This window comes from Panthera uncia, assembly GCF_023721935.1.
Source record: "Panthera uncia isolate 11264 chromosome A1 unlocalized genomic scaffold, Puncia_PCG_1.0 HiC_scaffold_17, whole genome shotgun sequence".
NCBI lineage: Eukaryota > Metazoa > Chordata > Mammalia > Carnivora > Felidae > Panthera > Panthera uncia.
Window position 1 is genome coordinate 10,244,827 of NW_026057577.1, and position 19,254 is coordinate 10,264,080.

Here is a 19,254-nt window from a genome sequence, read left to right on the forward strand (position 1 = left end):
TATGTCAGGTATATATACTTAGGGATAGCCGGCATTTTAAATCAACCTGGTCCCAAGAACACACAGTATGTATTTCAGATGCATTCTGTTCATTTTGTAAAATGCCGATAATTGGCAAAGCGATCATTTACCTCACGTGACTACTTCTGACACCGTAACCACCACGTGAAGGGGGAGTCATCCTCTGCCCTGTGCTTCAATATAATTTAATCACTGCCCCTATCAGGAGCTGATCACACACTGTAACTTACTTCTCACACGTGTTTTCCTAGTCCCAGAAAAGCAGGGGTGAAATCCAACACGATCCTGTAAGCCCAGCACCCACTACCCTCAGGGTTTTGTGAAGGAACACATTCTCTAGATGGATAAATAAAAACATGCAAACCAGGTTAGCACTTACCTCGGTTTCTTTCATTAACAAGTTCAGTTCAGAAATTTGACTCTTCACCTGGCTCTCCTTGCCAATAAGGTAATCAATATCCTTTGAAAGCTTTTCCTGTTAAAGCATATCAGAAACACAAATAAACAGAAGCAGGAGTTTAACAAAGGCCTCGCAGATTTTTCCTGCTTTTATTTTATTTTTTTCACACAATACCCATCTTCTTCTTTAGCCTATGATGAGAACTGGAGACTGTCATTATATATATATATTTTAATGTTTATTCTCGAGAGAGAGAGAGAGAGAGAGAGGGTGAGTGAGGGGCAGGAAGAGAGGGAGACATAGAATCTGAGGCAGGCTCCAGGCTCTGAGCTATCAGCACAGAGCCTGACACGGGGTTTGAACTCATGAACTATGAGATCATGACCTGAGCCAAAGTCAGATGCCTGACAGACTGAGCCACCCAGGCGCCCCTAGAGACTGTCATTATTAACTCCGAGTAAACAGTTACTGGCCTTGAACACTGAGGTCCAAGGACACAGGAGACATTAGAAGCAGGCTGGATAAGAGAACAAGGCAGTGATGCTCAGACTGGTATTCAAAAGCCTGGAATATATATATAATACATTTTTGTTGTCTCCTCATCGCTCCCAAAGGTCTTCCTCCTCAGGCTTCTGAGTAAATGGAAGAATAGCAAACGGGAGTGTGTCCTCCATCAGATTTTATAATTCATTCCCTCGCTCTCTCGTTCTCTCTCTCTCACACACACACATACACACACACACACACACACACACACGACCCAAACAGCAACAAAGACCCTTCTAAAATAAACTTCACAGCCTAGCCCAGGTGAGCTATTCATTATATAATTACACATACACGAAAATGAAAATATAGATGTATAAGAATAGAGCTCATTAGGGGCACCTGGGTGGCTCAGTCAGTAAGTGTCCAACTTCGGCTCAGGTCATGATCTCACGGTTCATGGGTTCAAGCCCTGTGTCAGGCTCTGTGCTGACAGCTTGGAGCCCGGAGCCTGCTTCAGATTCTGTGTCTCCCTCTCTCTCTGCCCCTCCCCCTCTCACACTCTAGGTCTCTCTCTCTCTCTCTCTCAGAAATAAACAGTAAAAAAATTTTTTTTTTTTAAATAGAGCTCATTAAGCTACCAGAGCTCATTAAAGAATGTCTTTATAAAGGAGTGATTCTGAAATTAGCATGCTTATTGTAGAGATAATATAATAGGTGTTGGTGAGATCCCTTATTTAGCCCAGAAAAAATAACACGTAATATGACTGAAGTATATTAAAACACAAACAAAAAAGCCTTGAAGCACCATGGGGTTCAAAGTTATGAGAGACAAGTGTACTCAGAGTCTAAATATGCATAAGAATATCCTGAGCTGTCTCCCTAAGAAGAGGATCTGAGGATTTCTCAGTCACTGCTGCTGACCTGAGGGGCTCAACAAGGAACAATTCCAGGAGCTAACTCGAGGCTGGGAGAGCCCTGTGCCTCACCAGCCAAACTAAACAAGCAAAAAAACAAATTAAAAAACCCTCAACATTCATGGGGCGTCCAGAAGAGTAAACCACGTAAGGTTTTGCTTCAACGGTCTGGTAAAACTAGTCCCAGAGCTAACTGCCGCTCTGTCCTGGCAACAGAAGCTTAAAAGCAAGTCAAAGAAGGAGCAAACTGTGTCGAAGTAACTTACTCACACGCTAGAAGAAAACTCAAGAACATCTGTAGGATACAGATACAGTGCTCAACAAGGTAAAATTTACAATACCATACAAATCACACTGAAAAGAAAAATCAGCCACAACTGAGCTTGTGAGGTGCCTGGGTGACCCAGTGGCTTAAGCGTCTGACTCTCAGTTTTGGCTCGGGTCCTAATCTCAAGGTTTGTGAGTTCGAGTCCCACATCGGGCTCTGTGCTGACAAGCGCAGAGCCTGCTTGGGATTCTCTCTCTCTCTCTCTCTCTGTGCCCCTCCCCATCAGTACCACAAAGAACTACCTGGTTAAAAATACTAACAACCTAGTATCAGTAGAACACTGAGTGACTCTTTACATTGTTAACTCATCAGTCAAACAAGACCACACAGGAAGCTAGGATCTTATGAAGACAAAGTTAAAGGCACAAAGTAAAACAAAGTTATAAAGACCCAGAATCGAGTTCCAAAACCACACAAATCCTACCTTTAAGGTCTTGTAGGCACTGCTCATAGTGGTTACCCGGTGATTGGAATGATTGCCGCCCAGCTTACAGAGGTGACAAACCGGTCTCCGACACAACTCACAGTACATGTTTATTCTCTCAGTTTCATGTTCTGGGCACATTAAAATCTACGGAATAAAGAACCGAAGTGCAATTAAGGGTCAGCAGAGTTTGCCAGATACTCACAAAGTCCCTAAGGTACAAAGACGCGCTTTACAAAATCACCAAATAAAGCCAGTGAAATACATAAAAGTGTGAAAAGAAGAAGCGTAAAAGCATTTGGTATATCGTATGAAAATTTTCTGTATTACAATTACTATTTTTCGGTTTGAGAGTTCAAATGGTCAGTTAAATATATAGATGTTATCGCCCTTAAACTTGGTGGCAAGAAGATGAAAATTTCATTCCTATCAGACTTGCATGCTTAACCAGGCCAGAAAGGCCCTCTGGCCACACTGAGTAGGCAATTCTTAAGGACCATAACCCATATTTTTGTAAGGTCCAATAGCAAATGGCTGATGGGAACCCTGGCTTCACCATCCTCATAAGCAATTTGCACCTGGCTGACTCAGTCGGTGGAGCAGGTGACTCCTGATCTCAGGGTTGTGGGTTCAAGCCCCACATTGGGTGTAGAGATTACTTAAAAATAAAAATAAAAAAAAAAAAAAAAAAAGGGACGGAGCGCTTGGGTGGCTCAGTCAGTTGGGTGTCCAACTTCAGCTCAGGTCATGATCTCACAGTTTTTGAGTTTAAACCCCACGTCGGGCTCTGTGCTGACAGCTGGGAGCCTGGAGCCTGTTTCAGATTCTGTGTCTCCCTCTCTCTCTGCCCCTCCCCCATTCATACTCTCTCTCTCAAAAATAAACATTTAATTAATTAATTAAAAAAAGAAAGAAAGAAAAAGAAATCTGTTACTGAGGAGTCTTAGAACACTTTATGATACGAGCCTCCAGATATTTGCTTTTACATATTAATCATGCACACAATTACCAAACTTAGAATTGTTTTTTTGTTTTGTTTTTTTAAGATGTAAGCTTCTACCTTCTTTTTTACTCTGAAAACTATCATCACAGGTATGTCTGAAACTGTACATGAGATAAGTGGGTTCATTTGCAAGAAAGCGGAGATTCCTTTAGACTAGTGTGTCAATGAAATTAAACAGTTATCGGAGGCTCTGACAGTTCAGATTTTGTGCCACTACAACTGGTTTGGTAACACTGAGACAAAAAGTAACATCCGATATGAAAAGTCTTAATACTAATGTGCAGGTCCAGGAGAAAAATAGAGGAAAAAAATTCAAATTCTTCAGCAGGTCCAACTGCCTACATTCTCAAAGCCATTACATGTATTTATTTAACCATTATCTTAATTCCAGCATAGTTAGCATACAGCGTTATATTACTTTTCAGAGCCATTACATTTATTATTTGTATCTTTTAAATGTTTCTTTTTTTTTTTTTTAACGTTTATTTATTTTTCAGACAGAGAGAGACCAAGCATGAACGGGGGAGGGTCAGAGAGAGAGGGAGACACAGAATCCGAAGCAGGCTCCAGGCTCTGAGCTGTCAGCACAGTGCCCGACGTGGGGCTCGAACCCACGAACCGTGAGATCATGACCTGAGCTGAAGTCAGACGCTTAACTGACTGAGCTACCCAGGCGCCCCTAAATATGTTTCTTAAGTAATCCCAATGTAGGGCTCGAACCTACAACCCCAAGATCAAGAGTCGCACGCTCTACTGTCTAAGCCAGCCAGGCCCCCCAAAAGCCATCACCTTTAAGATAAGTTATAAAATTTGGCTTTCTGCAAGGAATGATGACAAGAACTCAAAGTTACTGGCAAATACTTTACCTTCGTAAAATTTTTGTAAAATTTGTAAAATTTCGCTATATTCAGGAACACTAATGACTTGAAGGGAAATAGTTTCTTCCTCAATATAACTTACCCCTATATCTTCAGTTTCTTTCTTACCAACCTTTCATTATATTTGTAAACAGAATTAAGTCTGCAATACTCTGAAAGTGTTACTCAAGATTTCATGAGTTTGTAAGTCATAAAAACCCAAACCTAATAGAATTCATTTAATAATCAGGTTCTTTCATAATGGAACAGTATTAATCAACTTAATTAATCTGTGTCTAATTAAAACACAAAGCTTATGACATGCCTATGTATATATGTGTATATATATAATTTTTTAAGTAGGTTCCATGCCCACTGTAGGGCTTGAACTCATGACCCCAAGATCCAGAGTCGTGTGCTCTACCAATTGAGCCGCCAGGCATCCCTGAAGGCATGATTTTTTCTAAAAGTATACAACCTGGAGCATTTAAAATGAGATAAGGAACATAATAGGGGGTTAAAAATCATTTGATAAATCTATTGCCACAATGACATAGTTTGAAAAACAAGCACAGAAGTTTAAAAAGCATACAAGCACAGACTGTTTTTGTTTTAATCTACTAGCCCTGCACTTAATAGGATGTAAGAGGGGGCGCCTGGCTAGCTCAGTCAGTGGAGCATGTGACTTAGGATCTTGGAGTTGTGAGTTCAAGCCCCACACGAGGTGTAGTACTTTAAAAAAAAAAAAAAATGATGGGCACACCTAGGTGGTTTGGTCAGTTAAGCATCGGACTTTGGCTAGGTCATGATCTCATGGTTCATGAGCTCAAGCCCTGTGTCAGGCATTGTGCTGACAGCTTGGAGCCTAGAGCCTGCTTTGGATTCTGTGCACCCCCACCTTCCTCTCTCTCTGCCCCTTCCCCACTTCCTCCCTCCCTCCCTCCCTCTCTCTCTCTGCGCCCCCACCTTTCTGTCTCTAAAACAAAACAAAACAAAACAATGATGGGGACACCTGGCTGGCTCGGTCAGTTAAGCTAGTCTGACTTCAGCTCAGGTCATGATCTCCTGGTTCGTGGGTTGGAGCCCTGCATCAGTCTTTCTGCTGTCAGCAGAGCCCGCTATGGATCCTCTGTTTCCTGCTCGAGCACACACACTCTCTCTCAAAAATAAATAAACATTAAAAAAAAAATGATACAACAAATACTCAGCTCATAGTTTCAAGATAACTTTGGGGATTTTTTTTTTCCATTTTTTTATTACAAATTAAAGAGAAAGTTTTGGGCTCAAGAATGCAAATAAATTTTCATACACAAGTTACTAAGTTGTAATGAATAAGAACTTTAACCAAAAGAATCAACTAGTTTTTCTAAATCTGTGTAAATGAGAAAGCAGTATTAGTGAAGCTATCCAAACATTCTTCTTGTCAGTCACAAAGCAAGGCAAACAACAATGCATAAAGTTCTTTTGAGCATGACCATAGAAATTACCCAGAAAGGTTAAGAAATATGACTTCCACTTCAGATATTACATTAACATTATACCACAACCTTCAAAATATTAGGCTGTACTTACTCTTACTTACTTAGAGCACAACTGTAGCTAACTAAAAATGTGAAAAAAAATGTTTCCCAATCAAAATCTTTTACACAACTGTGACCCTAACACATTAAAGCACAAAAGCTTTTTAACTTGATAATCATTTCAATCTTGGAGAGAACTCAACTTTTCCCCTATTTGCAGAGGTTTCGTTACAAACCTTCACCGTTGTGCATTGTGCTGCATTACACTGTTGTAACCCGGTGAACCAGAATATTGCCTTTAGGCTGCGGGGATGTTTAACAACAGACTAAATTAACTCCAAATACCAGGCCTTGGTTTCTGGTACAGGCTTTTTTTTTTTTTATGTTCTCATTTTAACATACACATTTCTACGTGCATGTACCATCCATTTTACCTACGGATTTATTTTTAAATAAGCTCTATGCCCAACGAGTAGCTTGAACTCTAGATCCCGAGATCAGGAGTCACATGCTCCACTGACTGAGCCAGCCAGGTGCCCTGCACCCCACCCCCCATACAGGCTTTTCAAGTTATTTCCATTCTTGCTGTCAAGTTCTTTTTTTTTTTTTAATGTTTATTTATTTTGACAGAGATAAAGAGAGTGCACAAGCAGGGTAGGGGTGGAGAGAGAGAGAAAATCCCAAGCAGGCTCTGCACTGTCATTGCAGAGCCTGACACGGGGCTCGAACTCAAGAACCATGAGATCATGACCTGAGCCGAAATCAAGAGTTGGACACTGAATTGACTGAGCCACCCAGGCGTCCCTTCCTGTCAAGTTCTGGTCTTGTAATAATTCCTTTTGTAATACTGATATTCTAACTAAATCAGAACTTATCTTACCTTGGGCCTGAAATTCGTGGTTGGGCCCACGTACTCATGCTGAGCTTTCACGGTACCCCACGGGTGGTAAATTTTGAAGCACTCATTGCAATAGCTCGCGCTACAGTCCATGCAACTTTTTGTGGACTCCTGGGGTGGGGGTTTGCAGAGGTCACACATGATGGCCGTGGCTGCCCTGGCTGCCTGCCGGTACCTCTCGACAATGGTCTCCAAAGTGAAATTGCGAAACAGACCATTGATTCCTCGTTCTCCAAGATCCACGTCATGCTCACAGCCAGGGCAAGGAAAAGTGGTGGTCCTAGGGGTCAGGGAGCTGCGCTTCCAGCCTGTGTAATTGGAAGTCCTTGTTTAGTTACGGCAGTAGGAAAACCAACAGAATGAAGACAAAAGAAGAGAGATTTTGGAAAGAGAAATCTACAAATATATACCCACTCCCAAACTAATACTCAAAGTGGCTCCGCTTGAATTGGTCTGAATTCTGAAAATGCTTCACGCTTGTTTTTCCTTGGTATGCAAAAGACAAGCCCAAATTGTTAAATAGGTATTAAATCAAAGCAGAAAGGAAAATCCTCTATAGTAAACCCCACACAAAACCACATCAAATCAAACAGATATAAGGAAAAAACATGTAATACAATACTACACGGGGTCAGGATTTTTTTGAAATCATATAATTATACATAATGACTTTTGTATGTCACCTCCAAAGTAATTTCGTTTTCATTTAAATGAAGACAGCCTTGGCTGATGACTAGGAAATGAGTTCAGACATAAGTGAACAAGAGTCCCTAACCAGTGCTCCATGGATAGGCTCCAGAAGGATCCAAATCGTTTGGCAAACTCTTCGAAATTGTACGCAAGATTTTGCATCAATATGCCTATGCTTATTTTCTGGTTCAACAATCCATAGCTATGATCAGATTCTCAGACATATGTAACCACAAAATGGTTAAGGACCACTGCAAAAGAGAGTTTCCCACGGTAGTATTGTTTTATCTGGGTAGGCAAAATCATTAGTTAATGGAGTGCAATCTATAAAAGAGTGAAAAGCCCATCCATAGACCTAGAATCTAGTGACTTTAAGAGAGACCAACCATTTAGAATCTTCTTATGACCTGAAAAAAAGAATCATTAAAATTACTTAACTCATTAAGCCAAAAGCTACCCAGAAAGTATTACAAATAACTTTCCAATCTATACATAATACACTGAATGACCTTAAATAGCATGCTTTGGTTCAATATTATCTGGATTTTAACAAATCAAGAAACCAAGACACGACCGTCCTTACCCACAGGTTCACGAGAATCCAGGGGTTGTCTCTTTAACACAGGTGTATGCATGCCATTAATTCCCCGCTCTCATTTATAAATCTACTCTTAGAGTATGTAGTCTTGATTGCCCACAAAATCACCTAAACATAAACACAAACTCCTTAACCTACAGCCTTCCTTCACTCTGCCGTGTATCCAGTATGGAAAATGAATGGTGCAACTCAGTAGATCCCATTTAGAAAAGGTCTTTCTACAGCTACATTAATAATGTCTTGGCATATTTATTCTCCACTGGAAGTGACTTTACAACATGCTAAGAGTGCACTGGGTCCCAAAAACTACTTACTTAACAAACATGCAGAATACTTATATTATCTTCTTTTAAGGATATTTTAACCTTTATATTTCTAAACATACAGAAAAACCACATACCAAAAAAAAAAAAAAAAGTTTCCCCATAACAGTTTGAAAAGTCTATTTAAAGTATATTCTAATAATTCTCAAAACATGCAACACAGTCCAAGCGAGATATTTCACAACACAGCAGGCACAGAACGAAATAAGCAGCAAAGCCACTTTTAAGACACATGCCAATGAAAAATCTCAGTCAGTGAAACAAAACAAGCCACATAATTTTGGAAGTGATCTAGTGCAGTGGTCAAGTTGAAAGTAATGGAAAGTCACATTTAACTGCATGCTTCCACATGTGAACCAGGTGACAGAAATTAAAATGGAGAATCCCAACAGACAATGTTTAACAAAAATGGGTTATTTATCACTGGTTTTATGAATTGAAGGTTGCTATCAGTTTAAGTGACAGGATCAAACCAAATTAAATCACGACAACAAAGTCATGCTTTAACCTGTATACTGGTGACACCCAGATTGTGGTCTTCAAGTTCAGAAATTTCAAAAAAGATGTTGTGTCCCTTTTCTGTAAACCTCTTTTAACTTTTAACAAAAATAAGGTATCAAGCATCACACTAATTTTCATAAATCAGGCAAAATATTAGATCAATAAATCTTAGCTGTTTTCCTAAACAGATCTTTAAAAAATTCTCATATTTTTTCGCAAATGTGAAGACATTTATCTTTTATTTCATCTGTCATGGACTTCTATCACTGTTTTCAAAAACAAACAATAGAACATATGTTCGGGGCAACAAAGAAACAGAACACATCTAAAGATATTCTGGGAAGTAAATCTAGTGGAAAAAAAAAATCAAGACAGGGGAACTAAGAATAAGATGTAATAGAGTCAACTTTTTCCTGTCTAGAACTGTGCTGTCTACCATAGTAACAATTTAGCCAAACATCACTATTTAAATTTAAATCAAAGATTCAGTTCCTAGGGCACCTGGGTGGCTCAGTCGGTTAAGTGTCTGCCTTCAGCTCAGGTCATGATCTTGCACTTCGAGCCCCTATCAGGCTCTGTGCTGACAGCTAAGAGCCTGGAGCCTGCTTCAGATTCTGTGTCTCCCTCTCTCTCTGCCCCTCCCCCACTCCCTCCCTCCCTCCCTCTCTCTCTCTCAAATAAACACTAAAAAAAAAAAATTCAGTTCCTCGGCTGCACTAGCCACATTTCAAATTCTCAAGAGCCACATGTGACTACTGGCTCCAATACTGTACAGAGCTGGGTCAAACAAACATTCCCTTGAACTTAGAATGTTCCATTGGATAATACTCCTCAACAGCATGACTTAATGAAAAAGAAAAAGTAATGATGGCTTTGAAAGGTAAGAAAGCAATGCAGGCCAAGCAATGCAATTATATATGTCAAACTGTATTTATGGGGCCAATCGTTCAGGATTATGTGAACACTGTCACTTTGCAGAATCCATTCTTTTCCCCGTATACCTTTATTTCAAAAACATATTAAATGAGTATGAATCATGACACAGTTTTAAAATGAAGACTCCAAAAAAACGTCTTCAAATTGATTTAGAGCAAATCTCCCCCCAAAATCAGCTTTGGTCACTATGATTTCTCATTTAAACATCAAAGAGAAAATGAAGTATTTCAAAACCGAGTCGATTTCATGACAGGTTCAAAACCTCTGCGAGCTGCATCCTGTCCCATATTCTGGCTACAGACAACTTCCCTACTGTTACCTGCTAGCCAGGTAGTGGACCACCTCCCACTATCCTGCTGGACTTCTATGCTTGAAAATGGGCTGACGGATGGTACTGCCACCTTAATGTTTCTTGTAGCACATTGTAACCAATCTGACGGCCAGGCGTTACCATTACCCTTTGAGTATTATGGGCACTTTCGACCTGCAGAATCTTTTTCTCAATGGCTGCCTGGGTAAAAAACAGGAAGTAAGCAGTGAACTTTTTTTAAACAAACTGCTCCTACCTTTCCTCCTATTTACTAAATCTCAAAATGCTTAAAATTCTCGGGGACTCACTAAAGCCTGTAAGAGAAAGGATTACATGTGGCTTTTAGAAGTAACGAGAAGGTCTGTAAATGGAGGCATGCAGACAGGAAGGTAAGGAAGACAGAAAAGGGATAACATTCCAGATGTTTATTTTCTCCAATAAGATATATGGTATCACCAGCATTCTACAAGAAAAGTAGCCAATTTTACTTTAAAGGTCAACTGGAATAAAAACACGTGTTTTTTAATAAGGTAGGTTGGTCCGTCTTTCATTCGGAGTCAGATACTTTGGAAAGCCTAAAAAAGCAGTTTATGTTATTTACCCACAAGTGGGTAAGACCTCAATGTTAAAACTCAAATACTTTGAAACATTAATAAAGGAAAGGCACCATAGGCATAAAACAAGCTAAGCCTATATAATTAAGTACAAAAAAAATTACTGATACCTTTAAGCAAATTTTTAAATACAAAAGGCACTGGCTGATTTAAGATCTTCACGGTAGCAACATGGCCGTGAATACAAGTTTGTTCCACTAATCAAACTACACGTAAAGGATTTTTAAGGTGATCCGCAAGAGTACGTCATTTCTTCAAAAGTATCTTGTCACGCGGATTGACAAAACGGAAGCGCTAATCATCAGTGCTCCCTTTAAAAACACCAGACCTCGCGTGGAAATTTAGTCCTGTTGACCTTTAAGTCACTCAGCCCAAATGTGTTCACGTTCTACAGAATTTTGAACACTTGACCACTGATGTTTAACAACTTTACGTATACACGGTTACTCAATTTAAATCTAACACTATACTGCCTGCGGCCACACAAGCAATAAAAGCATTTTCTACCTCTCCACCCCAAAGATCTCCGTTGTGATGCTGTGAACAATGAACAGAAAGCTGGATTTAGGATTTAATTTCAAAGAAAAGATTCACAACTTGTTAACAAAAGATAAAGCAGCAACTGTGTCCTGCACATAACACAATTCTTGAATTAACACTAAGAAAATGTGTTTCTCCTTGGCACACGTGGTATTTATGAAACCATCATTGTAAAAAACATTCATCAGGCTGATCCTGGAGCCCAGAATTAAATCATTGTTGGTGCAACACTTAAGAGGCCTAAACTTTATCTTATAGATTTGCGTTTTTAAGCAATCATATTTCTGGTAACTGTTGAAAATACACAGCGATATCAAGCATCTTTTGTTTGATTTTTTTTTTAACCAATGTATTATCAACACTGCATATAAACATTGCTAAAGCGGATTTTATCCTCCTGACAAAAGGAAATACAAAATGCAGGAAAAGCCTTGCATACGTGTGACCCAAAATGTAGAGTAAAATGGCTATTTTTACATCACTGAATGTGTTACTGTGTTATACACACAAACCTTACCCTCCTTTCAGGGCACCCTTTTAAAAATCTGTCCAATCTCCAATGCAACAATATCCAAAAGGGATATGTGAGCCCAAAAGCATCAGCCACATATGCCATTTTAAATGTTCTAGTGGCCAGATTAAAATGAAACAAGTGAAATTAATTTTAATCATACATGCTATTTATTTCACCCAATATATCCAAAATACTATCCCATCAAAATGCAAACAGAGATAAAAATCATTAGAGACATTTTATATCTTTTTTCATTCTAAGTGTGTGACATTCAGAGTATATTTTTTACTTCCAGCAATCTCAGTTCCAGCTGGCACACTTCAAGTGCTCAATAGCCACATGTGGCTTATGGCTACTATACAGGACAGTACTGGTCTAATTAATCCCTTTGGCAAACCAAGAGCAAAACCAATTTTTAGAAATCTGCTCCTCCCACACCAATTGCTCAGAATAGGATTTCCTCCCCGAGTATGTCCAAATGATGAAAACATTTTTAAAAATCTGCCAGAAGGGAAAGGGGGGGGGTGCATTACTTCCCTATAAATTTCTCTTTCAATCTCTCCGAAGAGAAATTAGAGCCAAAGGCCCCATAACTGGAGGGTAGCATTATATTTGTGATACAGTAACTTCTATTAATTTAGAACTGGTATCATGAAAAGGAGGACAATCCTAAAATCTGCATTCATTTGAGAAGTGACTACTATACTTGGAGCCTCCCCACCCTGAGTTCTTCATCTGTATTTGTTAATTTGCTCTGTACACTCTTCTTGATGGAGGACTGTGTTCTCCATGTGTACATGAAGACTCTGTACAATGCTGGACTATATGCTTCTTAAAAAGGAGCGGTGGATCTATCTTGTTCATGCCTCTTCAGCATTGGGCCATGTCTGGCAACCAGCAGGTAAATTAAGTATTTGTTGAGCGAAAAAATGAAATGCAGAAGTTCTCTGTACTGGCTGCTCATGTACAACGGGCTTGACCCACCACCCAAGGCAGAAATCCCCTCTACGGGGGGTCAAATGGTGGTCACACAACCAGTGTTTAAAATAAAGACTCCAGGGGCGCCTGGGTGGCGCAGTCGGTTAAGCGTCCGACTTCAGCCAGGTCACGATCTCACGGTCCGTGAGTTCGAGCCCCGCGTCGGGCTCTGGGCTGATGGCTCAGAGCCTGGAGCCTGTTTCCGATTCTGTGTGTCTCCCTCTCTCTCTGTCCCTCCCCCGTTCATGCTCTGTCTCTCTCTGTCCCAAAAATAAATAAACGTTGAAAAAAAAAAAAATTAAAAAAATAAAATAAAATAAAGACTCCAGGGGCACCTGGGTGGCTCAGTCGGTTAAGCATCTGGCTTCGGCTGAGGTCATGATCTCGTGGTTCATGAGTTTGAGCCCCACGTTGGGCTCTGTGCTGATGGCTCAGAGCCTGGAGCCTGCTTTGGATTCTGTTTCCCTCTCTCTCTGCCCCTCCCCCACTCATGCTCATGTCTCTCCCCCCCCCCCCAATAAATAAACATTAAAAATAAAAAAATAAAAAAATAAAAAAGACTCCAAATACTGATGGCCCGAACACTGGATGGGTCACAGTCAAAGATGTGTTTTGGCTGCCCTATCCTGTTGAGTTGGCGTGGTTTTTAAATGATTTAAATTAACTACCCACATGTAAAAGATCACATGTCAAACCCACCATCAGGCTCTTGTGCGGGGGGAGGGGGAATGTCTGGCATCCCCAAACCCACTAGTGCCAAGTGGCTACTGCCCCATTAGACAAGGCGTCCATTCTAGTCTACGGTCCGGAACCATGCGCCACTGTCTCTAACAGGGGAGGCCTGGAAGACAGCTGGCTGCTGATACCTAGGCTGCTGGTTTTCCTATGGCAGCTGAGTTAACGGGAAAATGAAATCTCGTCTATCTCCATATCAAGTAAGATGAAAGGCGTTCCTGTATTTATTATGCCGGGGCCTGCCTTGCTAATGTGTTCACTGGGCCCTGCAGCATCTAAATCTGATCTCTTCCAGTGACAGGGATTGACAATCTCATTTTGGGAAAGCCTGTGGGGTGTGTTTTCTTACGCACCGAGCTGAAATCTGCATTCCTCTTTTACCATTCACTGATCAGGAACCTCTGTGTGAAGATCCCCAGCTTACTGTTCTCTTCCGCAAGACCGCCATCATATCCTGCGCTCTCCCCTTCTCCAAGTTAAATACTCTGACTTCCTGTAATTGCTCCTCCCAGAAGAGTTTTCTCGCTTCCCCCCCTTGGGACATGATCCCAACTGTAAGTTCTTCCTAAAGAGGGAGGAACATGTCACTAAGTCTATTTCTCATCTGGACACTATCAAGTATGATGGAATGGATCTCTTGTTCTGGACAAAAACACCACTATTACAGAATAAAAGCCACTATGGCATGCTTTGTAGAAATCCCACAACATTCAACAACCACTCCACAAGTATTTATTAAACATCCACCAAGTACTGTCAGATGAGCTCTTAAAAACAGCCATATCTCATCTTGCTAGACACATACTTCATCTGTATTTCATTCATTCTCCATATGAATCACATATAAAAAACCCGCAGCAGATACAGGATTTCGTAAAATAGGTACATAAGCTCAATCTAATTACAGAAATATTAGTACGTGACTAAAATTCCTCTGAATGTTAAGTACTAATATTTAATAAATACCTGCTATATATTAATATACAAAAAGTGAATTTCTCTTGGTCAGTAAGGGATCCCTAATTAGCCAGGGAGGATCTACCAACAGAATATCTCCATTTTATCTGGTAGGTGATTTCAAGCTATTGAAATGTCTCTCCTCCCTCCTCCGTGTGACAGCTAGCTCCTAGCAGGGAGGGAAACATGCAAGTGATGACTTCACAATAGGCAGGACCCTCTCTGACCTCATACTCCCTACATCCCCCCACCGACTTCATGCTCCTCTTTTTATACAGGCTTCTAATTTTTTTATGTGTGCGAAATAATCTTCCGAGGAATTCGTGATTACCATTTAAAGTAAAATACATGTTTTTAAAACAGCCTAATACGACTCTTAGAACAAATCCCCTCTTATCCAGTGTCTGATGGAGCACAAGGACACCAACATTGCTCTAAGAGATTCCCCATCACAGTGTGGACCAAAAGGGACAGCATTTGCTAAATGCAAGTAAGGAGGAGGAGGCTCTCTTCTGCTATGTTTTTTTTAACACATAAGATTAAAAAGTTATTCCTACACTGTAAGAGGGAGAAATAAACACAGTGGCCTAAAGGATCAAAACTAAAACCTCGAAGTCCAACAGTCTGGTGCCCAGAGCCACTCAAGGACTCTCCTCCAAACAAAGGGTGAACCTAACGTGACACTGCGGTATTTCTACCCAAAGCTCTGCCTCCCCTTGGTCTTCCCTCACTGCTGATTTTGGCCCTGAAATTCTCAGTGGCCCTGTTCCCAATGATTTCAAATTAGTTTTGATCTACCTTAATCCTGCAATGGATGTCCAGAAGAAAGCAACACCATCCCAAAGGGAAACAATTTACACTCTGGCTGCATAATAAGGACTCTGGCTGTATAGACAGATGTGCCACACATCTAGATCTACTTCTGTCATTACGACAGAGTTCCGCCACTATTTAGTTGCTATTCAAAATTCTTCTTCTAAAACATGGATTAAAAATGGCTGAAGAAAACAGAATCCTCAGGTAGAATAAAACGATACCAAATAACCCATCTAAAAAGTCTTTTAGGAGTAGTCACTGTGGAGACTCATCCTTTAATCGGAATATTTATTTACATATTACCAGAGACAGATGTTTCCCTAGTAAGTACTTCTGTGGTCCATTACTCCATCCCTCGTATAAAGGACACCACAGGGTCAGAACATCCCCTAAATACAGTTAATAAGGGGTCTAACACAAAGCTGGTGTTCAATACCCGACTTTTAGTGTGTACCAGGACAGTGAGGAGTTCATTTTGACATTTTCAAAGAGGGAAGGGTTCCTTTACAACTAATTTTAATTAATTCACCTGGAAAGATCAACCCTCAAAGTGGCAACAGTAACTTCCCTTCCACAGACACAGCGGAAACTCCCAGACCCCAAGCTTCTGGCACGTACCTGGTCTGCTAATTCTGTCAATTTTGTCCATGCTAGGAGAGGGGAGCCGGAGTCGAGGACTGCTCTGATTGGAGTTGTCCGATCCCACATCGTTGAAGGAATCGTCGAGTGTCAGCAAGAGTTCTTTTACACACTTATGACAGATACTGTGTTGACAAGGGAGAATCAACGGATGGGTAAAAAGCTCCTTGCATGCGGGGCAAATGAGCTCTCTTTCGATATTCTTAATGGTAACCTGGAGTTGAGGAAAAGAAATCAGAATCAAAATAAGTGCCTGGACCCCATTAAACATGTGTGTTCACCCTTCCAAAAGAATTAAGAATTCAGGTGTTTAATCTGCAGTCCCTTTTTGGCAACGGAATTCCGTACCATCAACCCTCACCCCCCACCTCGTAGAACAGAAGGGACACTTGACATGGTTAAAACTGAAGTATGAGAATAATCAGCACAAAATATGAGGGGCCCATAATACTTCATCTGTTATGAAGTTACTCAAATCATCATGAATTCACTGATTTAGGACATCTGAGAAATCCTACAAGTAGATCACTACAGTAAAAGGGAAGAACATGGCATACTGAGAATGAAACCATGTTCCTCCTGGGCACACTAACTCTGTGGCAAATAACAGGAGCCGGCAAAAGCTGGGTTCGCCAGTATGTTCGTGGAAGCTTCCTTGAAATCTATTTACGAGCTGTACCATCAGCAATTTTCTACATTAAATGTGACCAATTGTCATAGGCTGCAACTATAATGTAGCTAAAATGCTTCATCTCCTGGCGATGGGTATGGAAGTGGTTCTCTTAAAAGCACTTTATGAATATTGAAAGGGTGGGGAGGACTACAAAGCACCATTATTTAAGTGCTCTCCATACTACAGGCGTGCATTATTTTCCACGAGAAACACGGAGTCTCAAAGGTTAGATGACCTCATACCAGTTTTCACAACCTTTCATATGTAGTTCCTGCGAGCGCGCGCGGAGGCGCGCGCACGCGCGCGCGCACACACACACACACACACACACACACACACACACACACCCCTCCCAAACTGCAGGTGCTATGAATCTATATTCAGCCTCCCTACCATTTTACAGTCAAATCTGAAAGTACTCCTAGACCTCGTGCAATCATTTCAACTACTGGAAACACACAGAACGTCAACATCGAGTTAATTAATTTAGTTTAACTAATTAAAAACGTATTCCCCCTGAAGTGACACTGAGTGCTTTAACAGTCCGTGACAACAGCACCACATTGAAATGCCTTTATCACCGTGGATGGGTCTTTGAAGTGTTTCTTGCTGCATCATTCAATAAATATTTAATAAAAGCCCACATCATGTCACGATTTTTTCAAATTTGGAAGACAGCCACACTTCATGGCAAAGAAAATAGAATATTCACGTCCTATGTCATTTCACCAAGAACGTGACACCCAACTGAGCCTCCAAAATAGATTCAAAGGGGATTATTCTGGGTGTCCAAAATAGGCTCTCATTTGATGGGAGGTTTACCTCCCGCTGGAAGATCTAAAATCATTTCCATCTTCCTGGTCCATAAAGCGATACGTAAGCTTTTTACCCACGACAGATACAAGACAATTCTTATCCAACAGAAAAAATGAGTTTTCCGTTTTTACATCCACCGAGGGAAACACCCTGATTAAGAGAAATGGGATGTGGCGGCTCCCACAATGAAGCTGTCTGAAAATCACTGGGGGGTTCGACCGGAAACTAACAAGTTGGAAAGAACTGCCGATCCGACCCTTTCAGACAAAAACACTTTGCACCCCGACAGCTGCCAGGACAAGCTCGCCCCCCGCGCGCAAGCTGGCGAAGCCGGGGAGGAGCCTCTCCGCGCGCCGCGACCGCGAGCCGGGTGGGCCGCGCCCGCGGGGGTCCGGGCGCCGGCTCCGCGACGCTCCGGGACAAAGGACGGCCCGACACGGGCGGGGCATGCGCCCCGCGCCGCGACGGGCACCCGACTCCCGGAGGCGAATGAAGTCTACAGCCTGGACCCCATGAAAGAGCCCCTCCCGGATTGCCCGAGGTGCTCAGGTGGGCGATCGCCGCACCCGAGCGGCGCCCCCTCGCGGGCCCAGGAGACCCGGGATCCGACCCTCCGAGGCGTAGAAAGGGGGCGCCCCGGATTGCGGAACCCGGGGCGCGGAAGGCGAAGAGGAAGCGGGGCCACCACACGCCCGCCCTCGCTCCTCGTGAGGCGAGGCTCCCTCTGGCTCAGGGCGGAGGAGAGAGACCCGGGCGTCCCGGCGAGCCGCCAGGGAAGCGTGAGGTGGAGGCCCCTGTCGCCCACTCACCAGCGTTTCGGAACCATCCCCTTCCATAGTAGCCTCCTGCCAGGTGTCATCAACGGCAGGGTCCAAACAGGCAGGCGGCCCCGGCAGGGTCTGGTGGGCGGGTCCCTGCGGCGGCCGGGAAGCCTGGGTTCGGAGCCAGAGGGCGAGCTGGTCGGCCGGACCCGGCCAGCGGACCGACGCGGCGAGGAGCGGGGCGGGCGAAAGCACACGCGCGGAGAGCCGAGCTGCGCTCCCTGCGACGGCCCCGGAATCCCGCCGCGCGGCCGGCTGCGGCGGCGGCTCCTGCAGACTGCGGCTGGGCTGGCGGCCGCGCGGAGACAGGGGCGCGGACGCCGCCGAGGGGCGGGACCGGGGCGGGGCGGCGCCGTCGCCCGGGCAACAGCGCCCACCGCACAAAGGGGGCGGGGCCGCGGGCGGCGGCGGGGTGGGAGTGCGGCGCGCGCCGAGGTCCGGGCTCCCTCCGCCGTCGCCACTGCCTGGGCCCCGCCCCCTCGGCCGCTCGCCCCTTCCCGGGTGGCCGCAGCCTACGCGGCCAGACGCTGTAGGAAGCCTCGGAGGGGCGGAAGTGAGGGGGCTAGGGAGGCGGAGGGCGGGGCCGGGGCGGGGCCGGGGTGGAGCGGTCGGCAGAGTATCCGCGGACTGCAGCTCTGGCTGCTGGCCGGGCACCGCCCCTCTGCCCTTCATTTTGCTTTCCCTGCGCTTTGGTGAAGCGCGATGTGAGGCATCACCTACAAGCCCCGTTTCCCGACTCTGGACGGCCGGCGGGGGCGAGGGCGGGTCCGGGCCGCCTTCCCGGTGCCATAGCACGGAGCGCCGCAGAACAGAGCGCCGGAGGAGACGACCGGAGCGAGACCCGCCCGTCCCACCCCTTCCCGGGCCGGGGGTTCCCCTAGCGGGTCCCCGTCCCCGCCCGGCTCTTCCTCCTTCTCTTCCGGCCCAATTCGTCGGGTG

The 19,254-nt window shown here is 43.4% G+C and overlaps 1 protein-coding gene across 1 annotated transcript in view; it reads right to left on the reverse strand.

The window, feature by feature from the left end:
- Positions 1 to 18,639, reverse strand: part of TRIM36 (tripartite motif containing 36) — a 32,354-nt gene extending 13,715 nt beyond the window's left edge. The window contains exons 1-5 of the mRNA XM_049649049.1: positions 18,304 to 18,639; positions 15,985 to 16,219; positions 6,837 to 7,162; positions 2,577 to 2,723; positions 401 to 496 (exon numbers count right to left, since the gene is read on the reverse strand). Coding sequence (XP_049505006.1) covers positions 401 to 496; positions 2,577 to 2,723; positions 6,837 to 7,162; positions 15,985 to 16,219; positions 18,304 to 18,330 — 831 coding nt within the window. The 5' untranslated portion in view covers positions 18,331 to 18,639. The remainder of the gene's footprint in view (positions 1 to 400; positions 497 to 2,576; positions 2,724 to 6,836; positions 7,163 to 15,984; positions 16,220 to 18,303) is intronic.
- Between the last annotated feature and the right edge of the window lie 615 nt (positions 18,640 to 19,254).